We start from the raw sequence: 21,916 nt of genomic DNA, 5'->3' as shown, positions 1-21,916 counted from the left end.
AAAAGAATGGTTAATTTCTGGGCAGACACCAACTGTTTTGCCTCTCGCTTTCTTGCTCTTAAGACAAACCCTGTCCACTCTTTCCATTAGGTTTTTATTGAGATGTATAAAGTAACGTGCAGGCACACATGTCAGTGTGCGCTCACACTAGCACACACGCATAACGACAAGCACTAGATCCGAAGCACACACACACATGCAAAGGCTCCTACATTCACACTCCAAGGATACGGCTCATTACCCACAGCTGGCTGCAGCCTCTTGGTTATACAAAAGATGTAGGAGGGGGGTATTGCTGTATATTCATGTATTTGGCTGTCTCCCAAATGTTAATTTGCTTTTAGCTGGCCAAGATTAGAGCTAATTCCTTCCCGGTGCACACTATGAGTAAGCAAGAGTGAGGGCATTTTGAGACCAAGCTTATATCTGACGTGAGTGACGCTGAAAGAGGTTACCATTGTAGCTATTCCCCAGCTGTTCCCTCCCAGTCTATCATCCAAGATTTCTGTCTTCGTGTTTGGCTTATGAAGTCTCTTTCCATCTTTGTCGTCTCTTGCTAAATGGACTTCTATCTGTATACTCACCTGACACTGCAGAACTGTCAGCTTTGTTTTTTTTTTTTTTTCATCTCTTCTCGTAGAGATGGCCTTTTGGGCGAGGCAGCCTTGGCATGTCAGCTGAGGCTACTGACCTCTGACCCAGGATGCAGTCCCAAGTTGCTTCTGCGAATGCTTCTGTACAGAGACTGTCACCTGCCTAGAATGCTCCTGGAAAATTCTTGTGAGTCCTCTCTTTTAAAACTTTACATGAACTGATCTATGGAAATGTATGAATGATGCTGTGTGTGATTGTGTGCATGTGTCCCTCAAACACCCTCAACTACGAAGAACTGAAAGATGGGGAGGCCTAGCTGACTTTCTTACAAGAGAATATTAAAGGCGCTTTATGTCTTTATTTGATATTTGATAATACTGGACCCATACAGCAGATTGTACAGGGTACATATGTGAGAAATATTTTTTAGTTAATTATGGTTCTCCAGGTTTCTAAGCTATGGAGACCCTGATGAGCTATATACATTTTATGAAGTTATCATCAGCATCTTTGCTATCATCATCATTTTCACCTTGGTCATCATCATCTCTGAATCAATAGAGCGCAGCAATAAACACTCAACAGACCCAGGTGGTGCACACGCTTTGACCTTTAAAGATTTTCTCTTCCTTCCTTTCTCTTCCACACGGCAACAGTCTAACCTTTAAAGACTGTTGTGCACTCGCACATTAATTCACATTATAGCGACCTCATTAATAACAACTCTCACTGTCTTGTTCTCTCGCTTGGTCTGAGTCTGACTCCGAGGCTCTGCAATGCTTTTCACTGCACGCTGCCGTAAATCAATGCTGGAAGCGCTGATTCTTCCGTGTTATCGTGGTGACGGGGTAATTAACCAGGATGCAGACAGACAGAAGGGACAGCTTGACAGAATGCCTTCATTGCCATAACCCACTGCACATCTCCACACAGTATGTGTGGGGCCTGTGTCCGCACTGTGTTCTATTCTCAACTCACTCACAGATAACTGAGACAATGAATCCTACTTCAGATAGACTCTTCTGTTTAACTCAGCATAGTTTGCACACATAAAATCAGCATGCTTTTAAATTCTCAGGTTTTAAAAATGGCTCGGCATTTTTTTCCCCATATATGATAACCTCGTTTTAACACTTTTAAACCAGTTTTGGGTTTATGTCACCATTTATTATTGTTACTTTTGATTCTCTGAATCGTTAACTTTCTAATTTGTTCACCAGCCAACTAAATGACCTTTGCATTGTCGTATGATTTGAAAATATTCTTCCTACCATTATTAGAAGGCACGCTACTTCTGGTACACACATGCACATACAGTACTTTTTATTATCTTCAGCATGTCTGCTTCCAATTACAGAGGTTTGCAGAAAGGGCCCTTGTGGCTGGTTGACCGGTTGTCTAGAAGATAAACAGGTGTATGTATTGGCTGAGCATTAATGTTGGATATGCGCAGAGACAGAGAGGGAAGGAAATAGAAAAGAAACTGAGAAATCAAAATAGAAACTAAACATATTGGGGTTATTGTGTGCTGAAGGAGCAGTGGAAACTCCACAGAGATGTGCCAGCTCACTGACATCTGTTTTTCTGAAGTCATCTGCTGCTCAGTAATGGGATCATTATTAAAAGGCACCAAGTTAACCTGCCATGCTCTCCAGCACCCCAAGTGGAAATTAATGTTAGTCAGCCCTGTTTCCTTGGTCCATTGTAGCCACAGCAGTGATATCCATAACACTCTTCCCTCAAGGACCAATTACCAGACTGGCAGCGAACAAGATGTTAGCGTAATCCACATAATAGCTTATAATTGTGGATCAGGTTGGTTGACCACTTTTGAGTGCACATGTTAGTTTGTAAAATGGCAAACACATAAAAGAGGAGATCAGTTTTCTCAAAGACTGAGTGGTATCAGGGCTTCCTACCTGAGTATTTTTTAGGTGTTTTATCTGTCACTGTAATGCACAGCTAATTTCAGCTTGTCATTCTAAAATAGTCCCAAATTAGTCAGAGGGTCATACATAGAAAGTCATACTGCCCTCCATCATGCCACAGCACCCTCTCATTGACTGCTGCACGCACACACTCTCCTATACAAATAGCTGTCATCTCCCACACAGCAGACTGACAGACCACTGGATGTCTGCCACCTCTGGAGCAGTGGGCCTCTCCTCAGCAATCCCTGTCAACTAAACACACACATATTCTCTCTCACACACACACTTACACTTATAAGAACACAAAACACACATATAGACATCCATATGGGTTTTGCACATGCACACCTCCATCTTCAGCCCTGTGCACAGACAGCAGCCCCCACAAGGACACCCTGTCAAAACCTCTTCCTTTTCACTTCCTGTCTCCATGTACTGTGGATCCCACAGCCAGGGGCTTTGAAATCTGTTTCTTTTTTCAGTTTTTTTTTCCCCATCTAGCACAGATGTGGTTTTTTCTTACCCCTCTATTCTTTACCGTCTTTTGTTCACCCTTTCTGTTAACATGTGTCAGGCTGGGCAGCCTTGACATTTTCAAATATGTTTTTGCTCACAGAAATCAAGATGTTTTTTCATAGGACAGGGTTTTACATCTTTTCATACATAACAGTATAGAGACGATATTTCCAGAACTATAGTTCAAAAAAACAGACAGACTTTACACTCACCTACACTCCCTTGAGCGTATGCGTGCACATGAGTAAGCCTTTTAATCTCTTTTTGCATCTCATTGTTTGCATGTGTCATGTCTTTCGGGCATATCAAGATTTTGTAAATACATTGATGCTTTTCGATAGGTTTCTCACCAGCTTCACTCCGTGTTTTCAGATTTTTGCCAGGAGAGTGGCTTAGAAATGTCTCCAGAGAATTGCAAGGCAGGAGATGACTTCATAGTTGCTTTGTTCAGCCTTCTCTCTTGCCTGAATAATGTTCCCAAGGCCTTGACTCTGGCCTTCCAACCCTACTTGGAGAGGGCACACATATGGGAGCATCTATACACACTGGCAGGTAAAGTAGCAAACTGCTGTTTTTGTGATGTTGTGGCTTAGGGGTCGATATAACAAGAGTTTACAAAACTTTAGCACTTGTCTATTCTCCGGCACTGTGCTACCCTGCATTATGGGAAATATTGCACTTTTTGAGGTAGAGTGTAGCTCTCAACATTTTAGTTGCAAAATAAACAGAATTGTAAATGGAATTTGTGGCTGCAAGAAAATAAACTTGAAAGCCAGGATAAAGCAGCAAATACTATATGTTTTGAGTTTACCATACCACAGAGAAATATGTTATTAAGCACCAAGACAAATGGGAATTGATAAAACAATTTCCAAGGATATAAAAAGGGATTTTTTAGACAGACTGACAGCTTATATGTGAAATGATAATGGAACACTGCAGATACAAAACATTGCGTTCAGTTTCCAGCTTTAAGTTAGAAACAAAAATATTCCTGTCTTTAGTGGACATGTACCGGTGCTGATCCTCAGCATGGCTATGCACAAACTCAATCCACCGAGGGTTCAGTCAGTGTAGTTGCTGCAGTGGCGCTCTCTTGAGTATGTGTATAACCCTCTAACATTCACTGTGCTGCCTTTCCAATTGGCTCTTCACAAAATAAATCCATGTTGTGTAACCACAGTCAAATTAGTCCTCCAGTCCACTGAGCATAAGTCTGATTCTCATAGACCATTTGTAGCCAACTAGCATCTGCGCTGCCAACTTTCAGCTTTTCCCTTAACAAAATCAAACCAATTTCTCTTCATGTTAAAATTCCTTGAAAGTTTAAAATCTGTCTTACTGGGAAGATGCAACTTTGTGACTGTGAGGAACCTGTGCAAAAAAAAAAAAAAAAAAACCTAGGTAGATATAAGATGACCTACAAATTTAGATGGCATAGCTGGCTAGTTCACGGTTAATGCACGTTGTGGTATTTAGGGAAGGATCTTAAATACATGCTCTGCTGCGTCATGGGGTCTGGTTGGTGGACCCACCCAAAAAATCATCAACAGAAAAAAGGTGAACTTCTGTTTATGGGTCTCACAACTTCATTACATAGTTCTCACACTTTTAATATCTTTTAAGCAAATTATTTTTAGAACATGTAGAATGAGGTTTTGTGCCCAACTGTGAATTTGCTTTACTTTGACTTTGATGTGACATTCTTTTGCTCAGCAGCTTAATGTTATTTGGGTTATAAGGCAGGCTGCTGTACAGCATAGTGCAAAAATTATTTACTAAAGCAAGTGCCATGGAAAACTAAAACTAAACTAAAACTAAAAAGATATTGGTATTTTATTTTACCTTCAGTGTGTTAATATAACTTGCTTTCTTTTGCATGTAATAGAACTGCAAGGTTAGTTAGCCTAAAGTTCAAAGAGTCGTTTGCATAATACCTGTCTGGTAGCCAGTTTGGCACACATCAAATGAAGAATCGCAGGCTGTCTTTCACTCTGCCATTTATGATTGAAAAGCATGCCAGTTGGAGCTGACTGGGACTTTCAGGACAAGTTTTAAACATAAAGTAAAAGAAAAAATGCTGCAACAATACAAAGTGAGAGGAATAAAAACAACGTGTGCACATGAGGTAAAACACAACTGTTTCATTGACTGCAAGAATTCCACAATTTTTTTTTTCCTGCCTTATTGTAGAGCTTAATCAGAACTCCTGTGGAGGACAGAGCTCTTTTTAGTGCTGATTCTTACATCCTGGGTGAGTGGTAATTATTGCAGCAAATTAGGGTGATTGGAGAAGAGTATTTGGATGGAGACAGAGGGAGGGGTCGGCAGAAGGAATGAACTAAAGAGAGATAGTGTGCCACAGAGAAATTCTCAATGTCATGCAATCAGAATTTATCCTCACAGGGTAATTAGTTTAATTATTGGACTGTTCCAAATCTTTATATTATAATTTTGGTTACAGGATACCCCCAGTGCCCCCCATTTCTATTTAAACTGTTCGCTGAGTTAACTTTCATAGATTACGTTGAGAGTTTCACTATTCCATCACTTACTCTGGTGTTTCATCACACTGTAGAAGGTTGTTTCAAATCGATACGCTTGTCAATACAGTCCAGGCTGTATAAACTCTGAGAATCATGTGACTTTGAAAAATGGCTCCAGACCACACCTGCCAAAGAGCGCTTCTCCTTCAAAAAGCCATATCATTTTCTGTTCCACTCCACTCCCCTCTTTCTCTGTGGCTCTGAGGTCACCCATTTGTCAGGCGTCCCTGGAGATTGTAGTGCACTTCCAGTGCCGCCACAATAACTCTCTCTTTTGTAGCCTCTGGTTTTACAGCTCGAGCCAGAGGAAGTTTATGGATGCCATGCAACTTCAGGTTGTAGATGCTCTGTTATTGATATTAGCAGGATATGAAAGGGCAGAGCGATGAAAACCACTGTACACCTGGTAAGGGCAGCCGGCCTCCTACCATCATGTCAAAACCATCTGGGTTTGATCTGAAACATCTGAATTTAAAATTATTTTACATGCTTTTATTGTAGATATTTCCACTAAATACGTAAGCTCAGTGCGAATCGAGCTATTTACGTTTCTGTATTTAGACAAAAGTGGAGTGATTTCTGATGCAGACAGACTGCCAAAGACAAAATTACAGTAATGAAATGTACAAATAATATGATGTGTGCAGTATTGTTGAAATTATTCAAAACACTGATTGTTTTCAGCAACAAACATATCCACTTATTAAATTCAGCAAGATAGCATTTTTTCCCCATTCTCACATTACATGTGTGACACGCACACACACACACACACACACACACACACACACACACACACATGCCTAATTGCAGGACTGCACCACACTGAATGCTGTTCAGTTGGTTAGGCAAACTTTTTTCATGCCAAAATTATAATGCTGTTAGTCAATTCAGCACTGGCATTGTCTTCCGTATTATTTCGGTTTCTTCTTGTCGTTCCAAAAATCCCTATTCCTGCTCTTGTGCACTTAATGTTTTAACTTGCTGTTTTTCTTTGCGGTGTTTTGACAGACACAACACGGGTGGTGCCTGTGATGATCAACCGTGTTCGGGCGTTTGTCACAAAGTCAATCCACAGCATTTTGGTTCACCTCGTGTCCATGGTTTTGGGTTGGCAAGCCCCAGAAGAGTTGAAAGGAGCCACATTCAAGCAGAAAGTGCCAGAGAGCGTCCAAGCTAAAATACCCAAAGACTGGAACTATGCAACAATTGATGCGCGGGGAAAAGACACTGCCACTGCCACTGCGAGTATGCACAAACTGAGTGTAGCATTTTCAAAACAATTTTCATAACATTTTTGGATTGTTTCCAAAGCCTAACATTTCTTTCTCCTTTCAGCTGTCATATCCTTAGCAATTCAGGCATTGTCCTTCATTTTCACCAACTTGCCTTTGGCTGTAGCATCCTTGCCTCTCCCCATCCGCTTCCTCTTTCAAGTGGCAGAAAAGCACCTCTCCCAGCACTCCCGGCAGCTGCGCTCAGTGGGCCTGTTGCTCTGGGCCCTGCTTGGCTGCTTGATTCAGGGCCTGGAGGACCCAGACACTTTAGAACAGATCAGTGGTCTGGCTCTAGACCGTGGGGCAAAGGATCGCCTGTCCCTGCTGGCGGAGTGCTTACAGGCTTTCATGAGCATTCAACAAAAAGTAAATCATATGGGTTATTCATTATCCTTTATAGTAAAAATTTGAGATTGCTTACGGATTATTTGAGTAAAAGGCAGAGGACCGTTGCTGTCTCTTGTACCATGAATGTGAGCTCTTCTGACTTTTTGCGTATATGATCTAATTATATCGATAGTTGTTTTTGTGTACCTTATGTTTCTCATTTTTCTCAATGGTCTCTGACAGGGCGTTCCCAAACTCACAGTGCACAAAGTACTTCAGGCTCTGGAAGAAAAAAGACCCAAGTGGATAAACATGCAGGTGCAGAAGGCACGCAAACTCTGTGCAGACAGGTGAGAGGCCACCTGAAAGGATTTATCAAGAGGTCAAGCTCAGAAAAGAACTGATAGTCGTTTATATTAATGACTGTGGGAGTTGTTCATCATTGGTCTCAGCTTGAAGTAACTCTTCATGTGAGCTTTCAATAAAAATGAGTTATGATTTTATGGAGAGCATTTTGATTGCAAAAATGTCTTATTGTCTTATTCATGACATAAATTTCCCAATATAAATTTTTTGATTAATCAACAGAAAGACGGAGGTTGAAGGTTGAAGGCTGATAGTCTGGTGAAGGAGGAGGTTCAAACTCATCAAAGTGACTGATGCTGTATTCAGTTACTCATCATTGAAAGGAGATACTAAACAAAACACTAAAATAATTAGATATGCCTTTTTAATTAAGCATTTAAACTTTGATGTATTGAATCATCAAGCTCATTTTTCACTGAAAAGCTATAAGTAAAATCAATGAATCTGATGATTGTGTTTGTTGTGGTAATTGATGTGGCAGCCATGCCGTTTGACTGAGTGGACTTCAGGCTGGAATGATGGGAAAACAGCTTTGATTTTGGGCTGATCTGTGACCTTTGGCTTTGCATTTTGTAGTTCGTTCCCAGAAATGGCATTTCTGGTTGCTCACTTCATCATAACAAACTCTGGATGCATCCATCGTCATAAAAAGGTGATTCAGTGGCGTAACAACTTTAAAAAAAAAAAATGAATAAATAAAAACAGAGTAGATTAGGGCCAGTTCAAGGAAATGCTGTCTGTTACAGTGACAGGAAGAGAGAATAACAGGGGGTAGAGGGGGCTGGGGCGATAGAAGAGGTGATGGAGGACTGGTGAGGAGGGTTGAGTAGAAAAGTGAAAGAAGAGTGATTATGTATCACCTGTCGGAGGCATTCAGTGGGATCATTACTATTCATTAAACTAACCTTCACAGGGAAGTGACGCCTGGCTTGTAAACAATCAGAATACAGTATCGGAAAGTGGGAGAGCTGTAGATGTAGGAACTCCAAAAACAACTGGCACTTCTCTCAATGGCATCTCTCTCTCTCTCACACACACACAAACACATGCGCACACACACACACATATGGAGTAAAACCCTTGACAAAAAACATTTGCCCCTTTTGTGGGTCCTCTTCTGTTCCATCATCTCACTTTCCCTTCTTCCTTGCCTAACTGGAACCCCCCCTCTCCATGCCACCCACCTTGTCTTTGCAAAGTAATTTGTAGAGGAGAAGATTATTGTTCTCCATCATGGTGACCCTGGCTGGGCTGACGGGATGCATACACAGATGAAGATGAATGCAGTTATTCCTTGGCGGAGGTCTGCCTCTTTCAGGGCACATTGGCCCTAATGACATGATTGATAGGCTGTCCCAAATCCGGAGAGGCCCTCATTAATCACCCTGCTGACTGAATCCAATCATCTGCTTCACCTGCACAGTGATGGACAGGAAAGGATACAGCGCAGGTGCTGACATGGATGCACAGCCACCGTCGCCGACAACAGCACTGCCAGGCCGCCAGGCAAAAGAATGAGGCGATGTATATGGACGAGACGGGGCTCCTCTTCTTTTGCCACGCTCAATGTCAAACAGCCAATGGCTGGCTGACAGGCGACACAGCTTCTGCCACCTTATAATTACAAAGGGGAAGTGGGAAAGAGGAAGGGAGAGGGAACAATGACAGGAAGTGTATGTGAATGAGAAGATTTGATGGACGGTAGTGTGATACCCATCCATACAAGAAGGGCAGGAAATAATGCGGACGTCTGCAGGGGTTGGGGACTGTACATGCGCTGGGACCTTGACATACAATTACACAGACACACACACATACATGCTTAAAAACATCCACACCAATAATTTTAAGTGTAGCCGCATCTTCTGGACAGGCTGTTCGTTGTCTCATGAATCGTAATGAAAACAGTGAAAATTATTTTGTTATTGAACCTTTAATAATTTGTTTGTATTTCTCACTCATTTTCACCTGCATAGTTGTCAGATATTTGAGTAGGACGTCATTCTCTCAATAAAAAGAATTACATTTTAAGTTAACTCACCCTGAATGAATTGTCTACAAAGTCAAAAAAGATAAGAAATACAAATTTCAACTCACAAGGCATGATCCAGATGATTTTCTGGTATATTTGAAATTCCAATTTTTGGTTCAAATTGGTCTCATGTTAGACTTCCTTGGGCCATTGGTGGGAATGGATATGAACTTGCACCCTCCCTCTTCATGTTACTTCACTTCTCTCTATGTTGTGTCTCAGTGTTCTCTTTCACATCTTCTCTTCTCTCAATCTCTGTTTCTCTGTTAGTGTATTTGAGCTGGGAGCTGAGAGAAGAGTTGCTGCAGCTGAATTGACTGAGCAGAAAATAGGCCTGATGCTGCTGGAGGTCTGCCACAAAGCAGGTGGCAGCAACTACCTGAGGCAGATCTATCACATCATTCAAGGCAATGAGGTAGGGAAGCACTCGCTCTCCCCAGCAATTAGGTGGCTGCTGGCCTGAGGCCGCAGGCTGTTCAGGAGGGGGAGATGGAGGGAGGAGGGCTGCTGCTGCTTGTGTGCATTCTGCTTGCTCTGATCGTCTAATGTGTGGATGACCCCAAGGGTGCAAAGCCACAGTGATGTCTCAGTGTAAAGGAGAGGGAATCAGAAGTCAGCAGATGCAAGATTCAGAAAAAGCCCTTTGGTGTTGATTTGAGTCAGAAAATGCAGTGTTTATTTATTTATTTATTTAGGTATTTACCTGAGTTTACTTTAAAAACTTTAGCAAAATTAAAAGTAGCTGTTCTCCAGTGTAGTGACATTTAATCCTCAATTAACCGTTGGAAAAGCAAGTTCTCTTTCTTCTATTTAAATTGTCACCCATAAAAATCCCCAAATTGAGTCGGTAACAGCTTAAAAACAAACGAAAAGAAAATCTTTGGGTTCTCTGAATATCAGATACGAGGAATAATTAACTAATGCAATATGTTCATTCATACTCACAGTATCACACAACAGATGGAGATTTGAAAAACTTCAGCAACAAACATTTTTATTTCTGATAGATCAAAACTGTAAGAGGGTGGATAACAGCCTCATCATTTCCTGGCTTCTCCACCTTCATTCTTTTATACCATCCTCTTTTTGTTTTACTTTCTATTTCACATTCATTGGTGCCTACTATGAGCTGTCCAGGGTGTACCCCGCCTCTCACCCAATGACAGCTGGGATAGGCTCCAGCCCCCCTTCACAACCCCAAATTAGATTAAGCGGGTATAAAAAATGGATGGATGGAATGGATGGTGCCTACTGTGCATATACATCTTTTCCAGATGGTATCTGATAACATGTCTTGCAAAAATACTCAATGATTTCATGATATTAGACTCAAGAAGGGGTAAATGGCATTTTTCCTCTTTGAGACCATATTCAGGCACAGGATCTGTACTTTATTGAGTATTGTTGAAAAAGAAATTGATACTTGGCTATAAATCAAAATAAAGCCCATTGCCAGTGACAGTAAGATATGAATTTTTATAGCTTATCATTGGTTTGACTCCTTTCTGTCTTTGGCCATGACATTGATATAAAATATTTACAGACTTATTCTTAAAGTGGGCTAAATCTTGATTGCCTCTAGTCGAAAAATTCCTCTTGCCGGCCTATTCCACACTATAGTAATTTAACATCAGTGATGAATGTTGATAACAAGAAATTTGTTGAACACACTTGATCGTGAGGAGTGGAGAACTTTCAGTGGTCATCATACTTATAGTGTGGCACATGATCAGCTAGATGTAGATGCAGAGTTCTTCAGAGCCTAGTTGGCACTCATATGATTGTTACTGTTGAGGTGCTTTCCATTAGGACCCAGCATGAGGAGACGCACACTATATGCTACTGATATAATTGAGAGCAATTTGAGAAAATATGAGTGGGATTCCCAAGAATAGTCTGAGTTCCCCTCCTGGCAGCTCCAGCATCTCTACTGAAGGTCGAGAAATAACATGCAGGTCAGGGACAAACTGGGCTGCCGACGAGGTGGAGGGAGAGGAAGTTCAGAGGCCATGTCAAGCTGACGGATGGGTATATACCAAATTCACACCAGGATGCTGATGTACACCTGAAGACACATACTGTGCACAGACTCATTACTTTATACTGTACTTCCTGGAAGACACCTGCACTAAGAAACCATGGGGAAGGTTACAGAAGTAAAATTTTGAAATGTTTCTCCTTTTTCGTTGCATTTAGAGGTCACAGTCCCAAGTGTTCCAGTTACCACTTTCCAAATCTTTCCCACTTCCTCTTTCAGTAATAGCACTGATATATCTGTGTTACGTTGATCACTTTTATAGTTCAGGCAAACACACTGTAAAGCGTTTCGTAGAAGCTGGAAGGCTAATAGAGGTGCTTTACAGTAGTTGTGGACTATTTACAGTCTTGTTGTGCATTTGCTGGACAAATGTAGCATAAATCTGAGCCTGAGTTTTTTGCTTTTGTTGAGTCAGTCAAACTTGACATCAGTAAAGAGATTTTGATTATTATTAGTAATGTTCCAAATATCAGTTAGCTGTACGCTGAATGCCGTTCAGTATACTCTGTTGTTCTTTGGGTTTGAGGAATGTTAGTTTACCTGTAATTTAACTTTCTGGCTTTAGATGATTTTACGCTCTACTTGTCTTAATTTTGAAGCTTTATTCTACACAACACATTTTTTGTCAGTTATGCCAGACGTGACATGTCTCTCTCCTCTCTTCTTTTATCTTTGCACATCTTGGATGCAGGAACTGTTGACGTCTAAACTGAGTGGCGTCGCAGACCTTCCAAAAGACCCTCCTATCTTGGTGAACTTTGACACTGGCTCAGGGGCTCCTGCTGACACTGCCTCTTTCAACCCTCTTCTTCAGTTTGACCACATTGGCAAGAGAAAGCTGAATCAGGTTTGTTTAACCTATTCTTTTAGAAAGAAACATGCATTTTGCATTTATTACTTACTTTATCTAAATTAATTATCTTCTGCAATTATTTAGGTAATTGTTTAAATGAGCGTCACGTTTTCAAACTTTGCAGTGTGTGGGTATACTTGTCACATGTAGTGTGGTGTCATTTTAACTTTAACCAAGGCCAGCTGCTTAATGTTGAAGGTTAGGAGCTGTTTTGGGTCTCTAGTGAACTGGGTAGAGCAGCAGTCTCTGAAGTTGTCACGTCTTTCTGGGGCTTGGATTTCGTGTTTCCCAGAGGTTGCTGCCTTTTCCAAGCAGAGGCTTGGCTGGCAGGAAGAAAAGAATTCTGAAAAGGTGAACATTTGAGAGAAGTTTTCTATTTCATGAAGAAATGAGTAATGTTAAAGGAGAGTGCAGTCTTAGAGTTCACTTCTTTGTGGCTTTGAACCTCGTATTCTCTTATCGCAAACCTATCCCCAGGAGTGCCGCCGTGATGTTCAGTTAATTGTTAGATTTTTCTCTCCATGAAGTCTAGTTACAGGTAGCTTCAGTTTACCTTCTCTAATTCTATCAAGGGAAATACTGGAGTTCTCAGACAAAACAATAAATAAACATATGTTTTTCCTTTGCTTAGGTTTAATAGTGTTAAAGAATGGATATATATATATATATATATATATATATATATATATATATATATATATATATATATATATATAATGGATAAGGTATATTTAATTGTATGTCATCCCTTATAATGCAGCTAAGCTTGTTGCTTTTGTTTTTAAAGAACAGACACATTTTAATCCCAAGACTTGGCCTATTTTCAGCTTATCGCAGGAGGCTGCATAGCTTTGCATAGAAACACCCTATTAAGAGAATGATTAAAATGCCTTCTCCGCTTCAGGTGCCTGTGTTGTTTGTCAAATAAAATGGAGGGAGGAGGAAAAAAGTTACACCCATCAATCACCTATCAGGGAAAAAAAAGAAAGGGAATGGAGGATTGGAAGGATGGAAGAATGGAAGAATGCGTGGAATGAGTGGAGTTCTCCTCCTTTTATCAATAAAACTTAGCCTGGAGTCAGGAGTGACATTTTTGCAATCAAAGCAATCAGATTTTTATTTGCTTTGCCAGTATGGTGATAGTGCCAACTATGTTTGTCCATGTGAGCTTGTGTGTGTGTGTTTAAGAAGGATAATGGGAGAGAAGGAGTTGGAGAAAGAGGTGGGTTGGCAAGGTTCCATTGAAGATGGAAAGAATAAAGGCATAGCAAGAGTAACGACTTGCTCCAAAAATTGATTTATCTTTCTCTAAATGATGGCTACATCCCCCCAAATGGATTTATAAATTAATTGCTGTCTTATTGGAATAAAAACCTTCTTGTGCGGACATGATTGATCGCCTGATGTCGGTGGCCTGCGTTGGAGACCCCCCTCCTTCTTTGTTAGTGGGTCCCAGCTGGAGCGGTAATACACTGATGGTATTAACCCTGATTAATAACTACCAATACGCTTTCCTCATACATCAACAGAGTGCTGTGGTCGAGTGGGCATGGGACTGGTCAAGGCTGTTGCCAGCTTATGCGGGCATGAGTCAGATGACCTTCAAAAGTCTGATGGCCAACAGGTAAAACATTTCAATTGCTACCCACACATGTGTATGTTTTTGTGTTTCAAAAAGGTGAAAGAGTCCAGGTTTCATCAGTGTTTCAAACTTCCATATTTTCCACTATGGTTTCCATGATGAAGGCGGTGTTGTGAAAGAACTAATTGAAAATGGGATGTTGGGGTGCTATTATATGCTGTTTGTGCTTTGCCATGGATTACTTTCTTTTGTGAATGTATTACACTGCTGATTTATGGCAAAACCCAATTTAAAGATTAGTTTGGTGAACCTTGATGTCCCATTATTTAACACAAATGCAATCAAAGCTTTTGGAATAATTTAATAACATTACAGAGGTTAAAAGAAAACTCATATTTGTACATGCTTGACACAGAAGCCAAAGTGCCTCCAAACAGCTGATTTGTTTTTAGTTGTCTTGTTAGCATAGACAGCTCTCTTTCATTTTAGTTTGAGCTCAACTAACTTGAATAGAGCATGATGATTGCTTAATTTTTTTCAGATAAAATTCAGTCATTTGTTCAGAAGAATACATGTGTAATTGCGTGACTACATAGATGAAATGCTTGATAACAGAGGTGTGCCTGATCACAGGGCACTTTGAGAATTCGGAACTCATACAAAAGTGACTGATAATGGATAAAGAATGGCTGGCTCAGATCTTTGTGTCACCTGATTGAAATTTTTCGCCCAAGACCACCCCTCCTGTCCCATCCTCACGTTCCCCTCTCCCTTCTTGCTCTGCTCTGCAACAGGCATAAATATTTATGCAGGTATGTGACACATATTAGATTGCAATACTTCAGGCTGTTCCCTGTTCTCCATTCACAGCTGTCACGCTGCCAGCTATCAGGGAGCTATGGGGCTACTGCACCTTGTCTCCACGCCTACGCCCAATCCATTCTAAATCACTGCCATTTTAACACACACACATACCTATCTAACAAAGGGCAAGCTCTGCATCTGCCAAGGACACAGGCCTAATAAGGGTGAAGTGCGCAGCTCTGTGCTGCGCTGTGACGAGCGTTTTCGCCTTCATGCCTCTACCCACTCTTCCCACATACGCATATTCTATTCTTCCTCCCCTTATATGCTGTGTTTTTGCATGTTAAAACAGATACTGTCATTGTTTGACAGAGCCAAATTAGGGTTTAGACTTTCCTGAACAGAAAATGAATGAGGTGGATTTTTAAGGAAGATAGGGAGAGGCAGAGACAGTCTGAGATTGGACTTGCAGTTTGAGATTGTGAGTGACATGAAAAGAAAGTGAAGTCAAATCTGATGAAGAATCCAAGAATAAAATGAAGACGGACGGGAGTGGAAGGTTATATAATTCACCCTAATCTCACAGTATCAGAGTGTCTTAGATTCTGTCATTTCCCTCATTAGCTTTTCTTTGTTGGGCCAGAGGAGCAGATTTCATGGAGGATTTGGAGAATGGCTTTGGTTCTGCCTGAGTCACTCACAGGGAGCAGGAAGTTAGTTTCACGGCTTGTGACATGTAAGCAGTCCAGTTTTTCTCAGATCCATGTGTGACTCAAAACTATCTCCAAAGCTATAGAATGCCATTCGTGGCATAAGCACACTTATGTTTGATCCATTGATCCATTTGTTAGAGCAGATAAGGGGAATACTCTCTGTATAACCACAGGCTGAAGTTTTCACCAAGGCTCTGCAACAATTACTCTTGCCATCTCTAGTTGTTGAACAAACCAAATAAATCTTATACATGTAATTCTAACGTTGCAAGATACACGTTTTCTATCTCATAAGTTTTAGTCTCCTTGAATGACTTCCCTTCTCAGTACACAGCTTTTTCTTTTTTTTTTTATTTGCTCCCTGGGTTTTGTGAGTTAACAGTGTGGCCCAATGGCCTCCAATATATTGTTATAGTGGCAGGACAGTTATTGTGCCCAGGGTTTATATCACATTCTAATGGAGCCGGGCTATGAGTTAAGGGCAGTAGGCTTTTAAACCAGGGCTGTTAAATCACTGTTCAGATGACTTCATTAGCAAAACAGGACACATGCTGAGACACTTGTGTCTGTACACACTCACCCATGCTCATGCACATATATACAAACACTTTTACTACCTTGACGATGTAACAACAGGGCCAGACAGGAAGGAGAGTGGATTTATACAGGTGTATGTGTCCTTCTTTGTCACTTGTCACTTCAGTTCCCTCGGCATGATGGCTCATCCATCATCTGCAGGTTGAGCTTTTCAGCAGAATTCAGACTGATTAATGCCAGAGGACCCCCGTGGTTAAATGGCTGACCTGGCTTGTAAGAGGTTTTACCATTTGAACAGGTGCATAGGTGACTTTTGTCTGAGCTAACTTTTTAGTCTACTGACTATATTTTAGACTGGCATGTTTAGATACTTTCGGATTGGTGCAAGGGATGTAGCGATTTGTGGAAAGTGTTGCTGAATAAGTGACAGGATAAATCATATTCTAACTGAATGGTTGGGAAGCTGACTATCCTGTTCGTTGTTGGCCACTTTTGATGAATTACAAGTCTCAAAAATTAAGTGCAAGTTGGATGATGGACAGACTGACTTGGAGAAATCAGGATGATTGACAGACTGGTTCAATCAATATCAACAGGTCCCATAATTTTCTTTGTTGTAGAATATAGACCATATTATAATCAATGTTGTATTGCTTTTATTTACTTTACTTAACTTTTTTTTATCAATAGTACGTTGGATTTTGTGCTTACTTGCCTTTAACACATTTTCGTTTTAACAACTTCCATCTCTTTTTTTATGCTTAAATGATATCGGTTAGCTTAATTTACACATAAATAAGTACCGTTGATATGGGGAAAGGGGGAGATATATCACCTCATACACTGTTGAAGAATCAAGCTCCATGGGCAGTACTCAGCAGGACTACGGTACATTTCTAATTTATATCAATCAAGTCCATGTTTATTCACATCCTTCCTGACGAGCAGAAACTTATTTTAAAAAATCATTTTGTGAAATACAAAAATCTATCATGTTAAATTCCCAGGTTAATTACATACTTGACATTCCATCTTGAACACATTGTACAGAGTGTTGTATTGATTGTCATGATCTAATGATTGAAATGTGTCAAGCTTGCTTGAGTCCTTCATATAAACTTCTGAGCCACTCTTTGTTATAAAAGTATAAGGTGATTCAAATGAAACCGAATCATTTCTCTTCAGCTGGGGTTCTACAGACTAATCTGTGTTGTACTTGGTCAGTCTTTGAAATCGGCCTCTTATTACTCTGTCTCAGCATACTTTTGTACAAAACGGTGAAAATTAACTTTTTTTTTTTCAGGTCCGAATCGATGGCAGCAGTTCTGACCCTTCTCTTTCTTCTTTCTTCCGGTTATGTTACATGGCCTTGACATGCCAAAGTATTTTATGTCATTTTTCTTCTTCATCCACAGAAAATAAAACAAACATTAGAAAAGGTGTCAGAGACAAAAGTCACATTTTAACTGTCATCTGCCAAGGTGACTTCTTGTGTCTTTATGTCAGAGAAGGTCCTCTGACCTGGTTGATAAGGGGTAGCCAGCTTTGAGGGATGAAACTATATGTGTCACAGGGCATTTTTCCACTCCATCATACGGACCTTAGATCATTCAAGGACATCCATTCTTATCTCCACTGCTTCTACTGCAACCGACGCCCCTTCTTAACAGTTGACTTTACATTGGCTGTCCATATATATAATGTAGTGACTATTATTATTATTATTTATTTTTATGGCTGATTTTTTGAGTAAAAATGAATAATTATTTTGTGATAACAGTCACTAGGTTTAAGTAGCACTGACCCATGGATTTTGTAGCGTGATTTTGTAAGTTACAATGTAACTGCTGAACACTAAAGCATTTCCCTTGCATTTTCACATTGTTTTTGTTACCCCTCAGGTCCATAACAATAGCTGTTTGTGGAAAAATGCCAGTCTGTGGCATTCGCTTGCTTGAACAGCTCCTTAAATTGCGGCGATAGACGCTTGTGCTTTCAGGAAGTGGGCAATTGCCATCTGTTCTTGGGCGCTGCCATATGGTGGGCTTTTTGCTATGGGAATAAAATAAAAACAAATATGTCAGAATGTTCATCTTCCTCCATGGACGCTAATCAACCTGGGGAGAAGTTAGATCTGAGTGTGTCTGAATTAATGGTCTTACTTCACGCTTCAGGGAATGAGGGAATGTGCGTTCGTGGCTGGTATGATTTTGTGTATTAGTGTAGGTACATATGCAGCCTTTGAGAGGGCATGTACACAGTAATGCACGTTTATCTACCTGGAAGTATTTCCTGAATCATTTATCTGAGTTAAAAGGCGGTGGTACCATACAATTTTGAGCAGTTGGTTGCCCTAGTCTTGAAAACATTAAACAACACATGAGAAAAGAGCTTCAAGGTTAGTCAGAGTGACATTTCATGGCTGCCGCTTCCAGAAAAAAACAAGAAGAGATGTTCTCATGCCATCATCAGGCTCTCTATCTTGCAAGGCCGGGAATTCAAAAGACTTGTCACTTTTGAAAATCAGGAGAGTGTGATTTGTCATTGAGGAAGGGCCTCTTTCTTCTCTCGTCGATCCCCTTGTGTGTCCCTTCCACTGACTGACAGCCAGGGATGGGAGTTTGTGTTGGTGGAGACAGAATACATCTTTTGTCTGCTTGGTTATACATGCCGTGTTTTGTCTTTGCTACCCTTGGACAGCACTGACACATTGAGGTTTTCATTAGCCGTAAGCAGGTGGCGGAGTAGAGGGACGAACTTGTGTGCATCAGTCTCTTTCCATCCCTGCCTGTGTGTGTGTGTGTGTGTGTGTGTGTGTGCGCACTGGACCAACCTGTATACTGTAAGATAATCGTGGAGGGGTGTACATGTGTCTGCCTGCATGTGTGTGAATGTTCACCATTACAATTTACTGTGTGTTATACTTGGAGGTTTGCTCCAAAGGCGAATAAATCAGTGATGCCTGGGATAAGGCCGCGGCCCCTCCTCAAACTGCACAGACAAGCTGAGAGGCTCATTAATCAAACGGCCAGTCACAGATGTGATGGCTTCCACACAAACCGCCAGCAGACTGTGAAAGTCACATCCAACAGAGTCAACTGTCAGCCAGGCAGGCAGGCAGGCTGCACTTTCCTCCCCACCCCACTCTCTTTCCCCACTGTTGTATTTGTCTCTCACTCTCCTATTACCTCCTCTCACCTCCAGCATGATGCCTCGGTATGATACATCTGAAATATTTGTCTTGTCCCCCTAAAAACGATCTCGAGGGTCGAGGAGAATCCATCTTCTTGGAGAGTGGTCATGGGCGAACCATTGTAGAGACACAACACATCAGTCATTACTGCGCAAAGCTCTGTTCTGTGTGGTTACAGCACAGCTGAACGACATCTTTTCTCTAAACCCTTGCCTGCTTTGTAAAGCCAAAGAACATGTTTTTTTGTGTGGGTTGAATTGTTGAAAATGATTGGTAGGTCAATATGTTATGTTATTTCTCCACGTCTTTGTGTGTATACACACTAATATATGTTTGTCCATTTTTTATCACTGCACACCAGTCAATGATACCTTCAGATGTCCAAGCCTCACTCGTGCAAATGCAATTATGTAGAAAAAAATGTTATGTCTTCATAGTTAATTATATTTGATACAATTTTGAATCTTCAGTTTGGAGCTGAAATAGGTCACACTTGTTAACAAATACTGCGTGCAATAACATCCATATTCACTGACCTGAGTTTCAGTGGTTATGCCGCAAGGCAAGCTTCTCTACAGAATAACCTGGTTATTCATTGTGTACTGTCTCCTTCCTGACCTCCTAAATTCTTCTCTTAAAAAGTTAGAATTTCACATAATTTCCTGGTATAAATAGCAACCTCTGTGACTGTTCCAACTTGAAACCTTGGGTGGATAAATAGTTGGAAAGATTCTAACACCGCAGCTAAATGAAAATGCTACATAATCTACTGCAAAACCCTCCGAGGACGGATTGAGATGCTGGATGGAACAGGGATAAGACAAAGCCACCCGTTCTTGATTAAAAATGGCGAGTCCCATGGCTCCTGAAATACACTGGGGTATTTGATGCTGCAAATAAAGACAGTATTCCACGCAACAATGGGAAGTCATGCTTTTGTCTTCACCGTGGATAATTGTGTCAAAAGGAGGGAATTTCTGCTCTTATATTGCCAGAATTTTGAGGATGACAGCGAAGATGGAGCCTCATAGTACTGAATCTCGCAGGATCATTTGATCCTTATTATTTATTATCTAAATAATGTAGACTTAACACCTTGTTTCAATTACTGCTTTTTTTCTTTAATTAGATGGGGAAATAGAATAAAAAAGTTTGACTAGGGCGGGAAGAATTGCCGTTAGTTTCAGTGGAATGATCCATCCATCGATCCATCCATTTTCTATGCCCACTTAATCCAATTCAGGGTCGCGGGGGAGATGGAGCCTATCCCAGCTGCCGTTGGGGTAGAAGTGTGATGCATTCTAGTCCATCACTGGAATGGCCATTATGCATTATGCTAGTACAGCCTACTTGGAAATATATGTATTCCCATGTTAACTGAGCCGTCTTACATCATATCGAGTTAAATAGTGAGTATGATGTTTAAATATCAGTGTTGGCTTTGAATTCAGTATTATTTTACCATAGCAAAAACAAAGTAATATCACAGCATCATGCTCACTGAGACGCTGGGGTAAGTAATACACATTTTGTGTTGTGTCACTGCGTCTGACTTTAGTGGCTTTAGAGCAACTTTTTTCTTTCAAATTCTAGATGTCTTCTGGGCATTTGTTTTTGTGAGTTGTGCCAGCAAAATAATGCCATATTTTGCCCCTGGAACCAGTTTTGTCACCCAGTCTAAATGGACTGGGATTCTGTTCAAGAGATAGTAGACCGTTTGACACTGTTGCCATGTTTCCTGCTGATTTACTGAGATGACTTTTTAGCTGACTGCAGCAGCCCATTGTCAAGAGCCAGTTTCTGACCGTCTGTTCTAGTTCAAAATTGTATGTTTTTCCTTCTTTTTTATTATTCCATGTGCCCTCTTTATTCAGACCCTCTGGGGGCAACACTGAGTTTGGCTTTTAGCTTGCAGAATGTGTTTGATGATTTTATGGACGGATGACACTGCAAAACTAATTATTGATATGGAATATACAGTTTTGAATGTTTACTGTACTTTTTCTTCATGTTTCTGGGAGCACAAATCCAGCCTTGGGGTTAAAGAGAGCATTCAATAACAGAATATTTCAATTGCCTCTCATTGAGCCTCTCATTCAGTAGAAGTCACTTAAGAAAGGGCTCTCAGTTAAACGCGTGAATCATGATGTCTGTGTATGTGTCCTTCTGTGTGAGACGGGAAGGATTTGTTTTCATGGTACATCACGAGGTTGTATCCTGTCGCCAGGCACATTAGCCCATCGGTGGCACCCAACCAGTCTCAGCCAATCGTTGCTCTCGACTTGGCTCTGCCATTTGCATGTGATCCAGGAAGAGATAATTAGAGGGATCTCTGCCTGTCACTGTTAATCTGGGACTTAGTGAAGGGCTGTGACGCCGACATGCTGATGGACTGACACACATGTCTACACACAGTATGGTGTCATACTTGTGTACGCACATTGGAATCTGATATGCACACGCACACGTTCCAAGAGGGAATGCAGTACCTGCACACACACACAGTCTGTTTACATAGGCTTATACCCACCACCATCCCCTCATCTTTCCATTCCAACTCTTACTGATAGCCTTTTTTTGAACTTTTTGTCTTTTTGTCATCTGTCT

The 21,916-nt window shown here is 40.9% G+C and overlaps 1 protein-coding gene across 2 annotated transcripts in view; it reads left to right on the top strand.

The window, feature by feature from the left end:
• Window positions 1-21,916, top strand: part of kiaa0825 (KIAA0825 ortholog) — a 111,377-nt gene that overhangs the window by 34,066 nt on the left and 55,395 nt on the right. Inside the window, exons 15-22 of one of the 2 annotated variants that reach the window (XM_072388128.1) lie at window positions 641-780; window positions 3,414-3,593; window positions 6,599-6,835; window positions 6,926-7,230; window positions 7,435-7,541; window positions 9,860-10,004; window positions 12,319-12,474; window positions 14,010-14,104. In XM_072388128.1, coding sequence (XP_072244229.1) covers window positions 641-780; window positions 3,414-3,593; window positions 6,599-6,835; window positions 6,926-7,230; window positions 7,435-7,541; window positions 9,860-10,004; window positions 12,319-12,474; window positions 14,010-14,104 — 1,365 coding nt within the window. Of the gene's footprint in view, window positions 1-640; window positions 781-3,413; window positions 3,594-6,598; window positions 6,836-6,925; window positions 7,231-7,434; window positions 7,542-7,779; window positions 7,895-9,859; window positions 10,005-12,318; window positions 12,475-14,009; window positions 14,105-21,916 lie in introns of those variants that run through there. The other variant, XM_072388129.1, reaches the window with a different exon arrangement.

This window comes from Leuresthes tenuis, unplaced genomic scaffold (genome assembly GCF_036924035.1).
Source record: "Leuresthes tenuis unplaced genomic scaffold, fLeuTen1.0.hap1 SCAF_6, whole genome shotgun sequence".
NCBI lineage: Eukaryota > Metazoa > Chordata > Actinopteri > Atheriniformes > Atherinopsidae > Leuresthes > Leuresthes tenuis.
This window is presented reverse-complemented; position numbering and strand designations above follow the sequence as displayed.